At 44.9% G+C, this 18,741-nt stretch overlaps 1 protein-coding gene and 1 long non-coding RNA gene across 2 annotated transcripts in view; one reads left to right on the top strand and one right to left on the bottom strand.

Annotated features, from left to right (window-relative positions):
* Positions 1-18,741, top strand: part of LOC137384438 (cytoplasmic phosphatidylinositol transfer protein 1-like) — a 399,346-nt gene that overhangs the window by 73,750 nt on the left and 306,855 nt on the right. Inside the window, exon 2 of the mRNA XM_068058497.1 lies at positions 8,601-8,724. Within this exon, the coding sequence (XP_067914598.1) occupies positions 8,650-8,724 (75 nt within the window). The 5' untranslated portion in view covers positions 8,601-8,649. The remainder of the gene's footprint in view (positions 1-8,600; positions 8,725-18,741) is intronic.
* Positions 1-18,741, bottom strand: part of LOC137384439 (uncharacterized) — a 54,484-nt gene that overhangs the window by 28,645 nt on the left and 7,098 nt on the right. The gene's annotated exons all lie outside the window — the stretch shown is intronic.

The raw sequence follows: 18,741 nt of genomic DNA, 5'->3' as shown, positions 1-18,741 counted from the left end.
TCAAACAGATCTAGCAATGCAAAACTGGGCATCCATGAGGCGCTGTGGGCCATCAACAGCAGCAGAATTGTACTCAACCACAATCTGTAACCTCATGGCCCACCACTCTACCATCACCATCAAACCAGGAGACCAACCAATCCTGATGACCCTGAGGAATTCCCAGCTCTTGCTTGAAGCAGCATTTGAAGTTTAGCAGTTGGCAACAGTCCTGAAGTTCAATGAAGAGTGCAGGAGGGCATTCCAGGAGCAGCACCAGGCATACCTCAAAATGAGGTGTAACCAGGTGAAGCTACAACACAGGACTGTCTGCGTGCCAAACTGCATAAGCAGCATGCGATAGACAGAGCTAAGCGATCCCATAACCAACGGATCAGATCTAAGCTCTGCAGTCCTGCCACGTCCAGCTGTGAATGGTGGTGGACAGTAAAATAACTAACTGGAGGAGGTGGCTCCACAAATATCCCCATCCTCAATGATGGGGGAGCCCAGCACATCAGTGCGAAAGATAAGGCTGAAGCATTTGCAACACTCTTTAGCCAGAAGTGCCGAGTTGATGATCCATCTCGGCCTCTTCCTGAAGTCCCCAGCATCACAGATGTCAGAATTCAGCCAATTTGATTAACTCCGCGTGATATCCAGAAACGATTGAAGGCACTGGATACTGCAAAAGCTATGGGCCTTGACAATATTCCGGCAATAGTACTGAAGACATGCTCCAGAACTTGCAGCGCCCCTATCCAAGCTGTTCCAGTGCAGCTACAACACTGGCATCTACCCTGCAATGTGGAAAATTGCCCAGGTATGTGCTGTACACAAAAAGCAAGACAAGGCCAACCCAGCCAATTACCGCCCCATCAGCTTACTCTCAATCATCAGTAAAGTGATGGAAGGTGTCATCAACAGTGCCATCAAGCGGCACTTGCTTAGCAATAACCTCAGTGACGCTCAGTTTGGGTTCCGCAAGGGCCATTCAGCTCCTGACCTCATTACAGCCTTGGTTCAAACATGGACAAAAGAGCTGAACTCAAGGGGAGGTGAGAGTGACTGCCCTTGACATCAGGCAACATTTGACAGAGTATGGCATCAAGGAGCCCTAGCAAAACTGAAGTCAATGGTAATCGGGGCGGGAACTCTCCACTGGTTGGACTCATACCTAGCGCAAAGGAAGATGGTTGTGGTTGTTGGAGGTCAATCATCTCAGCTCCAGAACATCACTGCAGGAGTTCCTCAGGGTAGTGTCCTAGGCCCAACCATCTTCAGCTGCTTCATCAATGACCTTCCTTCAATCATAAGGTCAGAAGTGGGAATGTTCGCTGATGATTCCACAATGTTCAGCATCATTCGCAACACCTCAGATACTGAAGCAGTCTGTGTAGAAATGCAGCAAGACCTGGACAATATCCAGGCTTGGGCAGTGAAGTGGCAAGTAACATTCGTGCCAGGCACTGACCATCTCCAACAAGAGAGAATCTAACCATCTCCCCTTGAAATTCAATGGCATTACCATTGCTGAATCCCCCTATCAACATGTAAGGGGCTACCATTGACTGGAAACTGAACTGAAGTAGCCATATAAATACCATGACTACAAGAGCAGGTCAGAGGCTAGGAATCCTGCAGCGAGTAACTCACCACCTGACTCCCCAAAGCCTGTCCACCATCTACAAGGCACAAGTCAGGAGTGTGATGGAATACTCTCCACTTGCCTGGATGGGTGCAGCTCCAACAACACTAAAGAAGCTCGACAAGAAGTACTCAAGAAGGACAGAGCAGCCTGCTTGATTGGCACCCCATCTACAAACGTTCACTCCCTCCACCACCGATGCACAGTGGCAGCGGTGTGTACCATCTACAAGATGTCCTGCAGCAACGCACCAAGGCTCCCCAGAAAGCACCTTCCAAAACTGCGACCTCTACCAACTAGAAGGACAAGGGCAGCAAATGCATGGCAACACCACCACCTGCAGGTTCCCCTCCAAGCCACACACCATCCTGACTTGAAACTATATCGCTGTTCCTTTACTGTCGCTGGGTCAAAATCCTGGAACTCCCTTCCTAACAGCACTGTTTGTATACCTACCCCAAATGGACTGCAGCAGTTCAAGAAGGCAGCTCACCACCACCTTCTGAAGGGCAATTTGGGATGGGCAATAAATGCTGGCCTGGCCAGAGAAGCCCACATCCCATGAATGCATGACAATATATATATTTGATATAGTTAGACTAGTTTAGCTTCTGGTCAGTTCAGTCACAATCATCTAGCGCACAGCCAGGTTCCACAAGCAGATGATGAGATAATTCACCTGATAATCTGCTTTAGTGATGTTGGTTGAGGGATACATATTCGGCAGGACACCATGGTCAATCCCCAGCTCTTCTTTGAATAGTGCCAGGAGATATTTAGTGTTCACCTGAGAGTGTAGACAGGACCTGCATTTAATGTATCGTGCAAAAGATGGTGCCTTTGACAGTGCAGCGCTCCCGCGTACTGCACTGAAGTGTCAGTCCAGATTATATGCCAAATTTTTCATTTATAAGATCTACATTTTACTCTTTCAGCCTTAGATGCCCTGTACGATGGGTTCCAGCTCTTCACTTTGATTTCTTAATAAAAAGGAAGATCCTAAGGTTCTTTCTGAGTGCTTGTCTTGTGTGTAAATATTCATAATGCTGGAACAAAGACTTCAAATGCTTTGAACATTCACAAGTAAAATCTTCAAACTTCTTTCATTCTGATTTTACATATTTACAGTAGGTGTCTTGCCACTGATCTCTAAGAAAAAGTAACATTTACATCTGAGCAGTACAGTACTTCACATAATTGCAGGGGAGGAGAATTAAATTTTCAAGTCCAAAGTTTTTGAAGCCAAATTCAAAGGAATATCAATTTGAGAATTGTTGAAAATAAAGATGTTGTCGAAGCTTTTCGTTTTACACTCGTCAGGACTGTATGCAAGAATAACCAATGTAAGGGTAAACGAGCGCTTCTACTGCATGAGAAGAGAGTACTGATTGGTTGGCAAATGAACTCTGGTAGAGGCATTGCCATGGAGAATGCACCAGTTTACGGTGACTGACAGTTAACTGCCAAGCTTTGTTTGAAATTTAATCCAGGCAGCTTGACTCTGGTCAAGGCATTGCCGTGAGGAATGAATCAGCGAATGGCTGTCACTTATTTTGTTCAGCTGAAACAGGCGTAATGTGTGTACATGTTCTTTGTCTGCAAAGAACAGGGCCCTGTGTATTCATATATGTAGTTTCCAGTACGCGCAAATGCACCACACTACAAGCCCTACTGACTATCTTAAATTGGTTGTCAGCTTAATTCTTAGCACACTGCAGATTATTTAGCACATGTTGTCCAATTGCAGAATCACATCTAATGTTGGACGCTGTGTTTTGAGTTTTGCCAGCACGGGCTGGTTGGGTACGGCCTGTACCTTGCCCGTTGCAAACAGCGGAAGGGACATGTTGTTTGACGCGATCTGCCAATCTTTGGGACGTACGGCCTATATACCTAGCATCACACTGGCATTGAAATTCATATAGCACATTACTCATTTGCGTGATAGGCAGAACGTCTTTTTGGCGTGACAGCAGCATCCTGTTAGTGGCTAACACCACACATGTTGCTACAGCATAGTAGCAGCGTGAAACAGCTAGCTTTACCTGTTGCTCAAATTTTTGGGATACATTACCCTTCCAGGGTAATTTGAGGTGGCCTGGGCACTTATCAGGACCGAAAATGACGGCTTTAGGCCTGTTCATAAGTCTGCGTGATATACAGTGAGAAATGATCTGATCAGGATAGCCATTGTCATGCAGGATGTCTTTGATTCACCCTATTTCAGCATCAAGCTTGCATGATGAGCAAATGGCTTGGGCCCTATTTACGAGGTTACCGATAAGGCCAATCCTGTAGCATGTGGAACTGTAAGAATCCCAACACAGGTACTGACCATGACGGCAGGTTTGCGGTAGACCGTGGTAGAGAACCCCTTAAGAGATTTCTCAACTAGTATGCCAAGGAAAGGAAGCTCATTTGTTGGGATTGTTACATTCGACAACATATCTCTATTTTCAGCAGTTCACAAGTTCTGTACTACCAAATGACTATTTGAATATCAATTTATTTTAGTCTTGCTCTAAAGTATGTTAGACATTAAATGGAAACATTCATTTTTGTTAGGAAATTTCATATCAAAGAATTTAAGGGGCAGATTATCCTGTTTCATTACCTTGGGTGTATTGGTTCACCTGGTCACAACAAATAGAAGAAAATTAGATGGAGCAGATTGCATTCCTTGTTTTTCAACCATTAATTTAAATGGACTGAAAATCCAGTGGACACTTTCTCAGGTATGCACTCCTGTTTGCTCAATTTTCCTTTATTCATTGTGACAAGTTGAGTCAATATGCTTGGGAACAGGAAAATCTGCTCTCAAAATGTATACCAGGTCTGAGTCTCAATAGTACAGACAGCACAAAATGATCCTTCAACTTAACCACATTTGCAAAATGAAGTGTGTATGTCTTAACTTCATTTTTACAGGAATCTTACATAATACAGTCTCTGTCTGTCTGCCTGCACATTTCTGATTGGTCGGTAAGTTGAATTGGTGGGTGGAGCCAGCACTCAGTACACAGCAGAGAGATCCAGTCTATTGTGGATATGTTCAAGGTTTTCACAGATACAGTGAGAGATGAGTTTGGTAGCACTCGCAAGACTGTAATATTGAGAGAGATCGAGGTAAACTTAATCCAATATAATATCGAATAGAGAGAGACTAAGGTTAAATATAGCCAATATAATATAAAATAGAGAGAGACAGAGGTAAAATATTATAGACAGAGACTGAGGTAAAGTATAATCAGTGTAATATGGGGATTGCAGAGGGAGACCCATTTTATAAATAGGACAAGATTTGGAGGCAGATTGGGATAAAAGAGATTTGACATTGCAAATTTTAAAGAAAAAATAGAGACTGAGGTAAAATATAGGCCAGGATTTAACCATAGGTGGACGGGAGCCAGTCACCAACTGAAAGGTCGGTGGCGAACCCGCTTTTGCCTCGCCTGGGGATCCGACTATTTTGTGGGTCGCTGGGCTTCAACTGGTGTGAGGCGGGACTTCCACTCACTTGAGGTAGGAAGTCCTGCCTCATTGAGTTGCTGGCCAATCAGCGGGCCGGCAGCTCTTAGTCCCAGCAGCGCCACCGGGAGCTTCACTGCAGCCCAGCATGAAGAAAAGATGTCGGGGAGCCTGGAGCAAAGGTAAGTTTTGTTTGCCTCAACAGGGGTAATCAGTCTGGCCCCAGCGAGGCAAGGGTGGTCAGTTGGGTGGAAGGGGGTGGGGGCGTGTTGGGTTGTTGAGGGTGGTTGGGGTAGGGGGGGCGGCCCTCCATTGGACACAGGGTGCCCCATCATGAGGACCCCCCACCCCCAGGACATTTGAGAGCCGCCTGCTTTTGTCAGGCAGCTTCTCTCGGGTCGAGGACGCCCGCTTGCCACATGTAAAATCCGCGTGGAGGTGGGCAAAGACCCTTAAGTGGCCGTTAAGCGGTGGCGGAGGCAGGAGCAGGTTGGCAATGCCTCCTGGAGCCTCCAGCTCCATTTCACGCCAACCCCCCCACTCCACCACCCGCTCTTTGGGGTGGTGTTAACTTTAGCCCATAATCACTATAACACAAAATTGGGAGGGACTGAAGTAAAATTTAATCAATGTAATATAGAATAGAGAGAGATTGAGGTAAAACATAATAAAAAAATAGAGAAAGACTGAGGTGATGATGGGGTCGGATCGCAGAGGGTAAGTTATTTTAAAAATATGACAACTTCTGTTGGGTTTGTAGGTCTTGGTTTGTGGAGTGTTTTGTAAGGTCCGGTGAAGCTTTGCACCCATGGGCTGACAGTTGGTTGATTTGAGATTGTAACATTTTGTTATAACATTCAAGTGTGTTGGGTGACAGTTTTTTTGATCGATTCGTTACAAGGCACCTGGTGAATGGGGACGACACATTTTTGGTAGGCGGTGCCTGGGCACTTGGGGAGGAGAGTATGGTGATTGGTACTGGAAAGATTTGGAGGCAGACTAGGATAAAAGTGGTTTGACATTACAGAATTTAAAGAAAAATAGAGAAAAGCTGAGGTAAAATCTTGCATAATAGTTTCTTTCCACATTTTCTGCTTGGTCAGTGGGTTGAATTAGTGGGCAGAGCCTGGTGCACACACCTCGGTTACAGGTCTTGGGCTGTTGCCACACCCCAGCCTTGGTTATTGGGCTGACACCCTAAGAGAAAGATTTAAAGGAGTGAACCTGAGCAGCATATGAAGTATAAATGTCAAAGGTAAGGGAAGCCCAGAATGCTACTCTAACGTTTGTCAGCTAGAAGGCGAGGATGTAAATTTTGGCCTTGGGTACTGGGCACCAGCCCCCTGCTCTCATGCTCTCCGGCCCCATTACTGGCCCCTGTCCCTGCCACTCCTAGGCTGTGCTTACTGGCCCCCTTCCCCACCGCTCCCTGGCCTTCCTTACTGGCACCTGGCACCCACCGCTGCATGGCCTCGGCTCTTGATGAAGAAGGGGGGAAGCAGCATGGGAGGGAAGTGATAGGGGGGTTAACAGAATGGCTGGGGGGAGGATGGGACAGAATGGGCGGGAGGGCATGGGGGGCATAGACTGTGGGGGAGTGGGAGGAGATGGCATGGAGGCAGTGGGGAGATGGCATGGGGGGTGAGATGGTATGGGATGGGGAGGAGGGACAGTGGCAAGGGGTGGGGTGATTGCACAGGAGGTGGTAGAGGGGGTGCGGCTTGGGAGGTGGAATGAGGGGGTAGACAGCCTGGGGGTGGTGGCATGTAAGGTGGGGGAGAGAAAGGGGGAAGAGCATAAGAGGGAGGGAGGTGGGATGGCATGGGACGGGAGTTGGGATGGGATGGGATGGGCATGATCGAGAGATGAAAGGAATGGGTTGGGTATGGCGTGAGACGGATCGCATGGGAGCAATGGAATGGCTTGGGATGGAGATTTAAAGAAGTACTGTTGTGATGAAGATAATTTCACTGCAAATGTTTTGTGGGTCTCTGCTTATAGCATAATTACTTCAGGGATACGTTTGATAATGTAATTGTGCACATTTATAGAAACTTGGAGACACAGCATGGAAAATAGTTGATGCAGGTCCGTTTGAATGCCAGTTGGATGCCATAGTTCTAGCATGCACATCCACTATATTGGTTAAAGCTGAAGTATAGGCGTATGTGACCAAAACTTGAAACAGCTTTTGTGCCCTTTGCATATGCGTAAGGACACCCTTCCCGAAATTGGGCTGCCCTGAACATAGCTGGTGCAAGGCCTGCTGCATTCAGGATAACCACATCTATATGCAGCCTGTCGAGCAGGTCGAAAAGGGATTGCTGGAGACAGTCACCTAAAAGACACCCTTTTTAAAAAAAAAAGCTGCTTGAATGTGGAGGCGGGAGAAACAGGTGCTTTTTGTCCCTTTTCCTGATTGCCTCTACCCATCTCACTCCTCTGATAATGGTCTTCATCGCTCTGATAATGATCTTCACCCCTTTCCTGATTATTATTATTCCCCTCATCTCCCTAAGACCTGAGTTATACTCTTCTAGCTATCCTCTGAGCTTCACGTATTAGCAATGTTATAATATAAATTGAAGTCGCATTAGTGCCTTCTGTAGTCTCAAGTACAAGCTTGAGGTTTGTCTTCCTCCTTCGCGACTGGAAATATATCATTGCATAAACTATTAATCGGTGCTAAGTGCCACCATATTTTCTGGTAACTGGCAGCCTATTCACAAATACAGCCCAGCAATGCATTTTCTTTATTACTAGCTTCTGTAGATGCTAGTGACATTAAAGAGGATCTGCAACTAGAAAATTGAGGTTCCAGTTTCGACAGAAAAGGATTCTTTTTTTAGAATTGCTGTTGGTGCTTTGAAATCCAACTCACAATTTAAACTGAACAAATTCCAGATTATCAGTTCTTGAAACACATTATCAGGACCATTTCAAGTGGAGACAGTTCAGCACCATAAAATGGCATTAAAGAGGTAGATTGCCTCACTCGGGCATGTAATTTGTGACATAGGGAATATCAAGGATGCGGATGAGAACTCATTTGAATAATAGAGATGACTATACCTCTGATTGTGAACTTTTTTTGGTACAGATAATCTGATCTTTTAAACACAGTAAAAATTGAAAATATATTTACAGTCTTCATTATGTAAAAGTGCAAAATTCGCTATTAAAATACATTAATCATTCACCACCTCTTTTTGATGTGGGAGCTAAGCCTTTGTAAGGTTTAATTGAAATTCAGATTACATTACTGCTTTCTGATCATAAGCATAGACTAAGAAAAGACCGTGGGCTGAATTTTACCGGCCCCTCGACGTTGAGGGTTGTGGCGCGGGGGCCGGTAAAGTTCTGCAGGGAGAGGCCCGCCTCAACCCGCGACGTTGAGACGGGCCCGCTGCATATTACCGGCGTCGGGGGAGGGGGCCTCGGTGCGGCCCCCTGCTTTTCGGCGGCACCCCAGTCAGAATATGTAAAACGCTATTTACCTCTGCAGATTATGCATCCCGCCGCCTCTCGCTCCGCATTTCATCATTTTACGTATAATGGGCGGCGGTCACATGCCGTCCTGTTCACGAATAGAAAACCAGACGGAACAGCAGGAGTACTGGACGGTGAAGGTAAATGCAGATTTACAGGGGTCTCAGCTCTGCATTTTTAGAGGGAGGGGGGCTATTACAGGTGTCACTCTGCATTCTGGAAGGGAGGGGGCAATTACAGGGGTCTCAGCTCTGCATTCTGGAAGGGAGGGGGGTAATTACAGGGCTCTCACTCTGCTTTCTTAAAAGGAGGGGGGATTACAGGGGTCTCTGCTCTGCATTCTTAAATGGTGGAGGGAAGGGGTCTGGATTACTGGAGGGAAAGCTCTGCAGGCATGAAGGGAGGTACTGGGTACCCTCCCTCCATAAACAGGTTGCACTCTGCGTTTGTTTGTGTGTAGGAGCAATGGAACTCTAGTCACCCTGTGTGTGGGGAGGCTGACAGAAAGGGTAGGAGTGTTAAGGTGATATGGATGGTGGGGGCAATCAATGCAGCTGGTAGGATCTTGATGTGGTCATGCTGTGCCACTCTGAGTGTTGGCCTAGATGGGCAATGCCATTGCCACAACACATAGTTGATCCATGAAAGCACTGACGTACCCGGCAACACCAATCCCTGTCCTGTTAGGAACCTTCGAATAAATGAAGGATACAACTTTCACACAGAGAAAAGAACACACATGTTGAAGAACATTTAGTGAAAGACGTATTTACATTGCTGTGATACCCAAGCATTCCCATTTGTGTCAGTGTGTTCTCTGTAAATGCTTGCGAGTGCCCCTTCTTAGTGCAACCTCTGCGCTAGCAGCCTGACTGGAGGAACATTGCTGATCTGATTGCCCTTTGGCTCTGGATGACATTGGCACTCGTACTCTGTGCGCATGAGGCCTAGAGGGCCCCGGCTGGCTGAGGGAGTGCTCGTTCATCCTCTTCCTCCATTGGACCCTTTGACGCCGGATGGCCCCACAGCTACTCACCTGTGCCATCTCCAGCCAGGCTGCCTTGGTCAGGCGGGAGGGCCTCTTAACATCATTGGGAAAGGACCTCCTGCCTTGCCCACACCGCCTGGAGGAGAGTGAGTAAGGAGGCTTCGCTGAACTGTGGGGCTAACCTAGAGTACCCCTCTGCCATCCTTGATTTTTGATGTGGTCCTTTAAATGCAAAGGTGACTGCACCGTGTAACTGCTCTAACTTCTGGCTGCAAGGTTTGTCTTGCACATGTTTGAAAACCAATGCAGGACTAGTGAGAAAATCTGTTCTGTTATCATTGTTTTTCGTCTATTACACATTGACACATGTTCACGAACACTTTGCTTCTGCAGAAGCTGTTCATAGTTATTGATATAATATTTCTAGTTGGCAGTGCATCTAGAATATGAACATATTTTTCTGTTTTTTTACAAAGTTGGTTTGATAGCAGTTATATGTATTTTCACATAGCCGTTAGAGAAATGAATACAGATTCAAAATGCATATTAGTCTGCGGCTTTTCACAGTCAGATGATTAGAAGACCATAGTATGTAGATATACGAATATATGAATTAGGAGCAGGAGTTGACCACTCGACCCCTGGAGTCTGCTCCGCCATTCAATAAGTTCATGGCTGAACTGATTACTCCACATTTCCACCTACCCCCGATAACCTTCCACCCCCTTGCTTATCAAGAATCTATCTACCTCTGCCTTAAAAATATTCAAAGACTCTGCTTCCACCGCCTTTTGAGGAAGACTCACGACCCTCTGAGAGAAACAATTTCTCCTCACCTCTGTCTTAAATGGGCGACCCCTTATTTTTAAACAGTGACCCCTAGTTTGAGATTCTCCCACAAGAAGAAACATCTTTTCCACATCCACCCTGTCAAGACCCCTCAGGATCTTATATGTTTCAATCAAGTCACCTCTTACTCTAATAAATTCCAGCGGATACAAGCCTAGCCTGTCCAATCTTTCCTCATAAGACAGCCCGCCCATTCCAGGTATTAGTCTAGTAAACCTTCTCTGTACTGCCTCCAATGCATTTACATCTTTCCTTAAATAAGGAGACCAGTACTGTACACAGTACTCCAGATGTGGTCTCACCAATGCCCTGTATAGCCGAAGCAGAACCTCCCTACTTTTGTATTCAATTCCCATCGCAATAAACGATAACATTCTATTAGCTTTCCTAATTACGTGCTGTACCTGCATACTAACTTTTTGCGATTCATGCACTCATCCCTCTGCATCTCAGAACTCCTGCAATCTCTACCATTTAGATAATATGCTTTTTTATTCTTCCTGCCAAAGTGGACAATTTCCCACTTTCCCACATTATACTCCATTTGCCAGGTCTTTGCTCACTTAACCTATCTATATCCCTTTGTAGCCTGCTTATGTCCTCTTCACAAGTTATTTTCCTACCTATCTTTGTGTGATCAGCACATTTAGCAACCATACCTTCGGTCCCTTCATCCAAGTCATTTATATAAATTGTAAAAAGTTGAGGCCCCAGTGCAGATCCCTGTGGCACACCTCGTTGCATCTTGCTAACCATAAAATGACCCATTTATGCCTTCAGTCTTTCATGTTAGCTAACCAATTTTCTATCCATGCCAATATATTACCCCCTACACCATGAGCTTTTATTTTCTGCAATAACCTTTGATGTGGCACCTTATCAAATGCTTCAACAATTATGGTTTTATTTCTGTTTTGTATTTTCCTTTTATTTAACATTTAATTCTCACGTCCTGGAATGTGCAAAATTAAGATTATTCACCCAGGTGCGGCACACCTCAGAAGGAATATAACACTTGAGTGGAAGAAGAGGATCGCAACTTCATGGGACACTGGGACACAGCAGAGTAAGTATGTGGCAGCAAAGCAGAAAGTGCTGGGGAAGCTCAGCAGGCAGGCAGCATCTGTGGAGAGAGAAGCAGAGTTAATGTTTCAGGTCTGTGACCAAATTCACAATCCTGAAAGTTAACTTTACTTCTGTGACCTGCTGAGTTTCTCCAGCGCTTTCGGCTTTGCTGCCAGATTAACAGCAGCCCCGCTCTTCAGCAATGAGTTAAGTATTTATTTGACAGCTATCAGGAAGCAGGTGCTGGGGCGCTTTAAATAGGGCCCCAGCACCTGCTGCACAGCTGTCAAAAGATTTCTCACTGCACCGGATGTCCCGCCTCTCCCCACGTAATATGGGGGGGGTGGGTGGCGGTGCATCGTGATGATGCTAATGAGCCCCTGCGCATAATATCACGGGGGCTCAGCGGCAGCTACTGAATGCCTAGTTCAAAGCCTCCACTGCACACAAATTAAGTTCAGGCCCATCAATCAGTTCACCTTCATAGACTATGAATGGCTGAATCTCAAGAAGGTGAAGTTTTTCCTGTGCTCCGATTACATTTTACTAATTGCAAGAAGTCAATCAGAACATTTCAGACTGAATTTTTAAAAAGAAAATAAAAAGACAAAGTGCTGGTCAGTTCGCATCCGTGGAGAGAGAAGTAGAGTTAACGTTTCAGATCTGTGACCTTTCATCAGAACTGGCAAAGGTTAGAAAAGAATTAGGCTTTAAGCAAGTAAAGGTTGGGGTGGGGCGGTGGTTTGGTGGGGAAGAGAATAAAAGGTTAGTGTGTGATGGGGCAGAGGGCAGGAGAGATTAAATAACAAAGATGTCATGGGACAAAGGCAAATAGAGTGTTAAAGCTTGTGGTGGAAGACAAAGCATTACTCCAGAGAGAATGGGACCACTGAGCAGTTCAAAAGAGTGGCGAGAGAGAGAGTGGGACTGGTGAGCAGTTGTAAAGAGTGGCGGTGGAGAGAGAGCGAGTAGGATTGGCGAGCAGTTCAAAAGAGCAGTGACGGAGAGAGAGCACGGGAACGGTGAGCAGTTCAAAAGAACGGTGGCAGTGAGAGTGGGACTGGCGAGCAGCTCAGAAGAGTGGCGGCAGAGAGGGAGAGTGGGACCGGTGAGCAGTTCAAAAGGGCAATGGCAGGGAGAGAGAACCAGCCAGTCCAGGCCACCAGAGCGGACCAACCTCGTTCTAAGGAGAGAAAAAAATCAAATTGTGACATCATGGGAAAACAGGGAGTTGATTGGTTGGTGAGTTTTTTTTCTCGTTATCTTTCACAATTCAGGTAATTTTACTAATTGTAAGGTTTTATTTACCTAATACTAGTTAACATTAGAACATTACAGCGCAGTACAGGCCCTTCGGCCCTCGATGTTGCGCCGACCATCTGACCTACACTATTCCATTGGTCTATCCAATGACCACTTAAATGCCCTTAAAGTTGGCGAGTCTACTACTGTTGCAGGCAGGGCGTTCCACGCCCCTACTACTCTCCGTAAAGAAACTACCTCTGACATCTGTCCTATATCTTTCACCCCTCAACTTAAAGCTATGTCCCCTCGTGTTTGCCATCACCATCCGAGGAAAAAGACTCTCACTATCCACCCTATCTAACCCTCTGATTATCTTGTATGTCTCTATTAAGTCACCTCTCCTCCTCCTTCTCTCTAACGAAAACAACCCCAAGTCCCTCAGCCTTTCCTCGTAAGACCTTCCTTCCATACCAGGCAACATCCTAGTAAATCTCCTCTGCACCCTTTCCAAAGCTTCCACATCCTTCCTATAATGCGGTGACCAGAACTGCACGCAATACTCAAGGTGCGGCCTCACCAGAGTTTTGTACAGCTGCATCATGACCTCGTGGCTCCGAAACTCGATCCCCCTACTAATAAAAGCTAACACACCATATGCCTTCTTAACAGCCCTATTAACCTGGGTAGCAACTTTCAGGGATTTATGTACCTGGACACCAAGATCTCTCTGCTCATCTACACTACCAAGAATCTTCCCATTAAGCTTAATAGTTTGGCTGGTTAATATTTGCTATTAATTATTTAAGTAAATAATTAGTTATTTAGAACACAATCAGGATGGCAGGGCAGGTGATGTGTTGCGGCTGCAGTATATGGGAGCCAGTGTGATCCACGGCAAACATGTCTGCAGTAAGCGCCTGCAGCTCGAGGAGCTTCGGCTCAGAGTCAGTGAGCTGGAGGCCGAGCTACAGACACTGTGATGCATCAGAGAGGGGAACGTTACCTGGACACTTTGTTCCAGGAGGCAGTCACACCCCATAGGATAGGGTCTTCTGATTTGGTCAGTGGTCAGGGACAGGAGGATGTTACTGCGAGTAAGGCAGGTAAGAGGATTGAGAAGGCAGACGTAAAGGACTTAGCCCTTGCAATTGTCCAACAGGTTTGAAGTTCTTTCAACTTGTATGAATGAGAGCGAGAGCTGCATGCTGGATGAGCAAACTGACCATAGCATCGTGGTACAGGAAGCCATTCAAGTGGGAGTAAATAGGAATGTAGTGGTAGTAGGGGATAGTATAGTCAGCGGGATAGGCACAGTTCTCTGCAGCCTAGAGTGAAAGTCCAGAAGGCTGTGTTGCCTGCCCGGTGCCAGGGTTTGGGACATCTACTCGGGGCTGGAGAGGAACTTGCAGTGGGAGGGGGAGGATCCAGTTGTTGTGGTCCACGTGGGTACCAATGACATAGATAGGACTGGGAAAGCGGTTCTGCATTGGGAGTATGAGCAGCTAGAAGTTAAATTGAAAAGCAGAACCTCAAAGGTAATAATCTCTGGGTTCTTAACTGAGCCACAAGCAAATTGGCATAGGGTAAATGAGATTAGACAGTTAAATGCCTGCCTCAAAGATTCGTGTGGGAGAAATGGGTTTTGATTCTTGGGGCATTGGCACCAGTACTAGGGAAAGTGGGAGCTGTACCGTTGGGACGGTCGACACCTGAACCTTGCTGGGACCAGTGTTCTGACGAGTTGTATAACTCGGGCAGTAGAGAGGGTTTTAAACTAAATAGTTGGGGTGAGGGATCAACTGAGGGAAGATGTGATAATATAAAGAGAAAGTAGAAGGCAAGAGAGCAAGATAGCAATAAGGATAATGATAATCAGGGCATGACAGGAAGGGACAGTGCATATAAACTCAAGAGTGCGCTAGCAGATAAGACTAGAGGTTGTGAACTAACAGACTGGAGAGAGGGTTCGGGAGAGGTGAGATTTAGAAATCCAAAGAGAAAGGCCAAGGCATCGGAACAGTATAGAGTTGTGGGTAAAGACAAGCAGAATGGGACAGGAAGGGATAGAGAGTTTAACAGAAATTGTACATCAACAAATAAGGTCATTGAAGGGAATAGAAGCACAAAAATTTAGTTATAGGTTCTATATCTGAATGCGCAAAGCATCTGCAATAAGATAGATGAACAAGTGGCACAAATAGAGGTACATGATTTAGATCGAACCGCCATCAGAGAGACATGGTTACATGATGATCAAAGTTGAGAAATAAATATTCCAGGGTACACAATATTTCAGTAAGAAGCACAGGAAGAGGGGTAGCACTGATGTTAAAGGATGACCTAAGGGCATTAGTAAAAAAGGGTCTGACCTCAGAAGATTGTGAAGTAGAATCAGTATGGGTGGAAATAAGGAATAGCAAGAATCAGAAAACACTGGTGGGAGTAGTTTATAGGCCCCCGAACCAATTATTCCCGTTATACCATTTGACAGAGCATTAAACAAGAAATTATTGGAGCATGTAGCAAAGGCAATGTAATAATTGTGGGGGAGTTTAATCTTCATATAGACTGGGATAATGAAATTGGCAGGAGTGGTCTAGAAGTTGAGTTTATAGGGGAGTTTCTTGGAGCAATATGTTGTGAAGCCAACTAGGGATAAAGCTATATTAGATGTTGTATTGTGTAATGAAACAGAGTTAGTAAGCAATGTCATAGTAAAAGATCCACTGGGAAACAGTGATCATAATATCATTGAATTCCATGTTAAGTTTGAAAGTGACATACTCCAATCACAAACAAGAATCTTAAACTTAAACAAAGCCAATTATGTAGGTATGAGGGAAGAACTGGCTAAGGTAAATTGGGTAAATAGTCTAAAAGGTATGGCGGTAAATCAACAGAGGGAAACCTTTTAAAGAAACAATTCAAAATGTTTTTTAAAAAATACATTCCTTTGAAAAACAAAAACTGAGCCAGAAAGACCCATCTGTGGCTCACTCAGGAAGTTAAGGATAGTATGAGATTAAAAGAAAAGGCTTACAATGTTGCAAAAAAAAAGTAGCAAGTTTGAGGATTGGGAGTGTTATAGAAACCAGCAAAGGGCCACCAAAAAGTTGATATAAAAGGAAAAAATAGAATGAGAGTAAACTAGCCAGTAACATAAAAACAGATTTTAAGAGCTTTTAAAGATTTATCAAAAGGAAAAGAGTAGCTAAAGTAGACATTGGTCCCTTGGAAGCAGAGACAGGAGAAATTATCATGGGAAATGAGGAATGGCAGAGGCATTATACAAATATTTTGTGTCTGTCATCACAGTAGAAGACACAAGTTCCATACCAGAAATAGGCAGTAAACTATGGACTAAAGTGAGGAAATTAAGGAAATTCATACCAGCAGAGAAAAAGTATTGAAGAAACTTAAGGGACGGAAATCTGACAAATCTCCAGAACCTGATGGCCTACATCCTAGGATTCTAAAAGAGATGCTTGCAGATAACGTGGATGCGCTAGTTATGATTTTCTTAGAAATTCCTTAGATTCGGGATAGTCCCATCAGATTGGAAGTTGGCAAATGTTACACCGCTTTTCAAGAAAGGAGGGAAAGAGAAAACAGGGAACTACAGGCCAGTTAGCCCAACATCAGTCATTGGGGTGATTAGAACAAGTCAACATGGTTTTACTAAAGGGAAATCCTGTTTGACAAATTTATTTGCGTTTTTTGAGGATGTAACTAGTAGAGTAGATAAAGGGGAAATCAGTAGATGTTGTATACTTGGATTTCGAAAAGGCATATGATAAAGGTGCCACATAAAAGGTTAATTAGCAAGATAAGGGCTCATGGAGTTGGGGGTAATATATTAGCATGGATAGATGATTGGTTAACAGACAGGAAGCAACGAGTGGACATAAACGGGGCATTTTCAAGTTGGCAGGCAGTAAATAGTGTTGTGCCGCAAGGATCAGTGCTGGGGCCTCCACTATTTACAATCTATATTAATGACAAATGAAGAGACAGAGAGTAACGTATCATCAGCAAACTTAGATACAAAGGTAAGTGGAAAGGTAAGCTGTGGGGAGGACACCGAGAGGCTGCAAAGAGATATAGACAGGTTAAGTGAGTGGGCAACTAGATGGCAGATGGAGTATAATGTAGGAAAGTGTGAAGTTTTGCACTTTGGTCATAAGAATAGAAAAGCAGAATTTTTTAAAAAGGTGTGAAACTTGTAAGTGTTGATGTTCAAAGAGACTTGGGTGTACTTGTTACGACCAGGTGAGAAAGGGGTCTAGGGGCTCCCTCTCAGCCTTTGCCTGGTTTGACTGTAACAGGGTTTAATTTGTAAAACACTGTTTCTAGCTCCCCCTCAGTGAATCCTTGTTCACTGCTCTCCAATTGTAAGGCAGTGAAATCAGCCACACAGGTTTTCTTAGATTTTGACAAGAAAGGTGGAAGTTTTTTAAAAATTTATTTTTGCTTCGAGATACAGCACTGAAACAGGCCCTTCGGCCTGAGTCTGTGCCGACCAACAACCACCCATTTATATTAATCCTACATTAACCCCATATTCTCTACCACATCCCCACCATTCTCCTACCACCTACCTACACTAGGGGCAATTTACAATGGCCAATTTACCTATCAACCTGCAAGTCTTTGGCTGTGGGAGGAAACCGGAGCACCCGGCGGAAACCCACGCAGACACAGGGAGAACTTGCAAACTCCGCACAGGCAGTACCCAGAACTGAACCCGGGTCGCTGTGAGGCTGCGGTGCTAACCACTGCGCCACCCAAGTTTATTGACCTTAAAACTCTAATTCGGTTAAAAAGACTACGAAAATGCAATGCGACCATGCTAGCATGCATAGGCGATAAACACACACACAGATAGAGACAGAAAAGTAGAAAGAATAAAGGGTAAAAGTTTGAAGCAATAGCTGGGATTTATTCACGGTCCTTTGAGTTCGATGTCGAGTTTTTGATTGCCGGTAAGTCTTGCCGTTTCGTTGGGGCCCAGTGCACGCTTTAAAACTTGTTTCGATGTAGGAGTCTTTTCTCTGTTGAGGTTTAAGTGACTTCAGTGGATTCGGAGATTAGTGAGAGAGAGAGAGCTAGCCAGGAGAGAGGCTTTCTTCTAAGTTCAGTTGCAATCTGGCAAACTGTGCTGTGAGCAGTTCAAACAAAAACCTGGGCCAGCAGGTTAGTCATATGATGAGCTGTTTTAACAAACTCCTGCTTTTGTGGATTTTCCATCTTAGCAGATACCCTGGAATGCTGGCTTTCTTGCACATTCAATGTCTGGTGATCAAAATCCATTTGGGTTAATTGGATCAGGGAGCCGTTTTGTTGTCTCCAGGCACTATCTCTTAGTATGCCACTATTTTCCAGCCACTGCTGATCTCTTTAAACAAGTCATTTCTTCATTCCAGCAACAGTTTAAAATTAATGTTCATATGACAAAATTAATATGCCTCAGTTTTGGCAGGTGTGGTCTTCATGATATTGTACAAGGAACACAGAAAGTTAACATGCAGATACAACAAGCAATTAGGAAGTCAAATGGCATGTTGGCCTTTATTTAAGGGGATTGGAGTACAGGAATAAGGAAGTATTGCTACAGTTGTACAGGGTTTTAATGAGACTACATCTGGAATACTGTATGCAGTTTTGGTCTCCACATTTAAGAAAGGATGTAATTGCATTGGAGGCATTGCAGTGAAGGTTCACTAGATTGGTCCCTGGGATGAGGGGATTGTCCTATGATGACAGACTAAGTAAATTGGGCCTGTATTCTCTAGAGCTTAGAAGAATGAGAGGTGATCTCATTGAAACATAGAAGATTCTAAACGGGCTGAATAGGATAGACACTGAGAGATTATTTCCACTGGTCGGGGAAAGTGGCGCAGTGGTTAGCACCGCAGCCTCACAGCTCCAGGGACCCGGGTTCAATTCTGGGTACTGCCTATGCGGAATTTGCAAGTTCTCCCTGTGACCGTGTGGGTTTTCGCCGGGTGCT

This window comes from Heterodontus francisci, chromosome 26 (genome assembly GCF_036365525.1).
Source record: "Heterodontus francisci isolate sHetFra1 chromosome 26, sHetFra1.hap1, whole genome shotgun sequence".
In the NCBI taxonomy this organism is placed as follows: Eukaryota; Metazoa; Chordata; class Chondrichthyes; order Heterodontiformes; family Heterodontidae; genus Heterodontus; species Heterodontus francisci.
The sequence above is the reverse complement of the archived record's forward strand: the minus strand, read 5'-3'. Positions and strand labels throughout refer to the sequence as shown.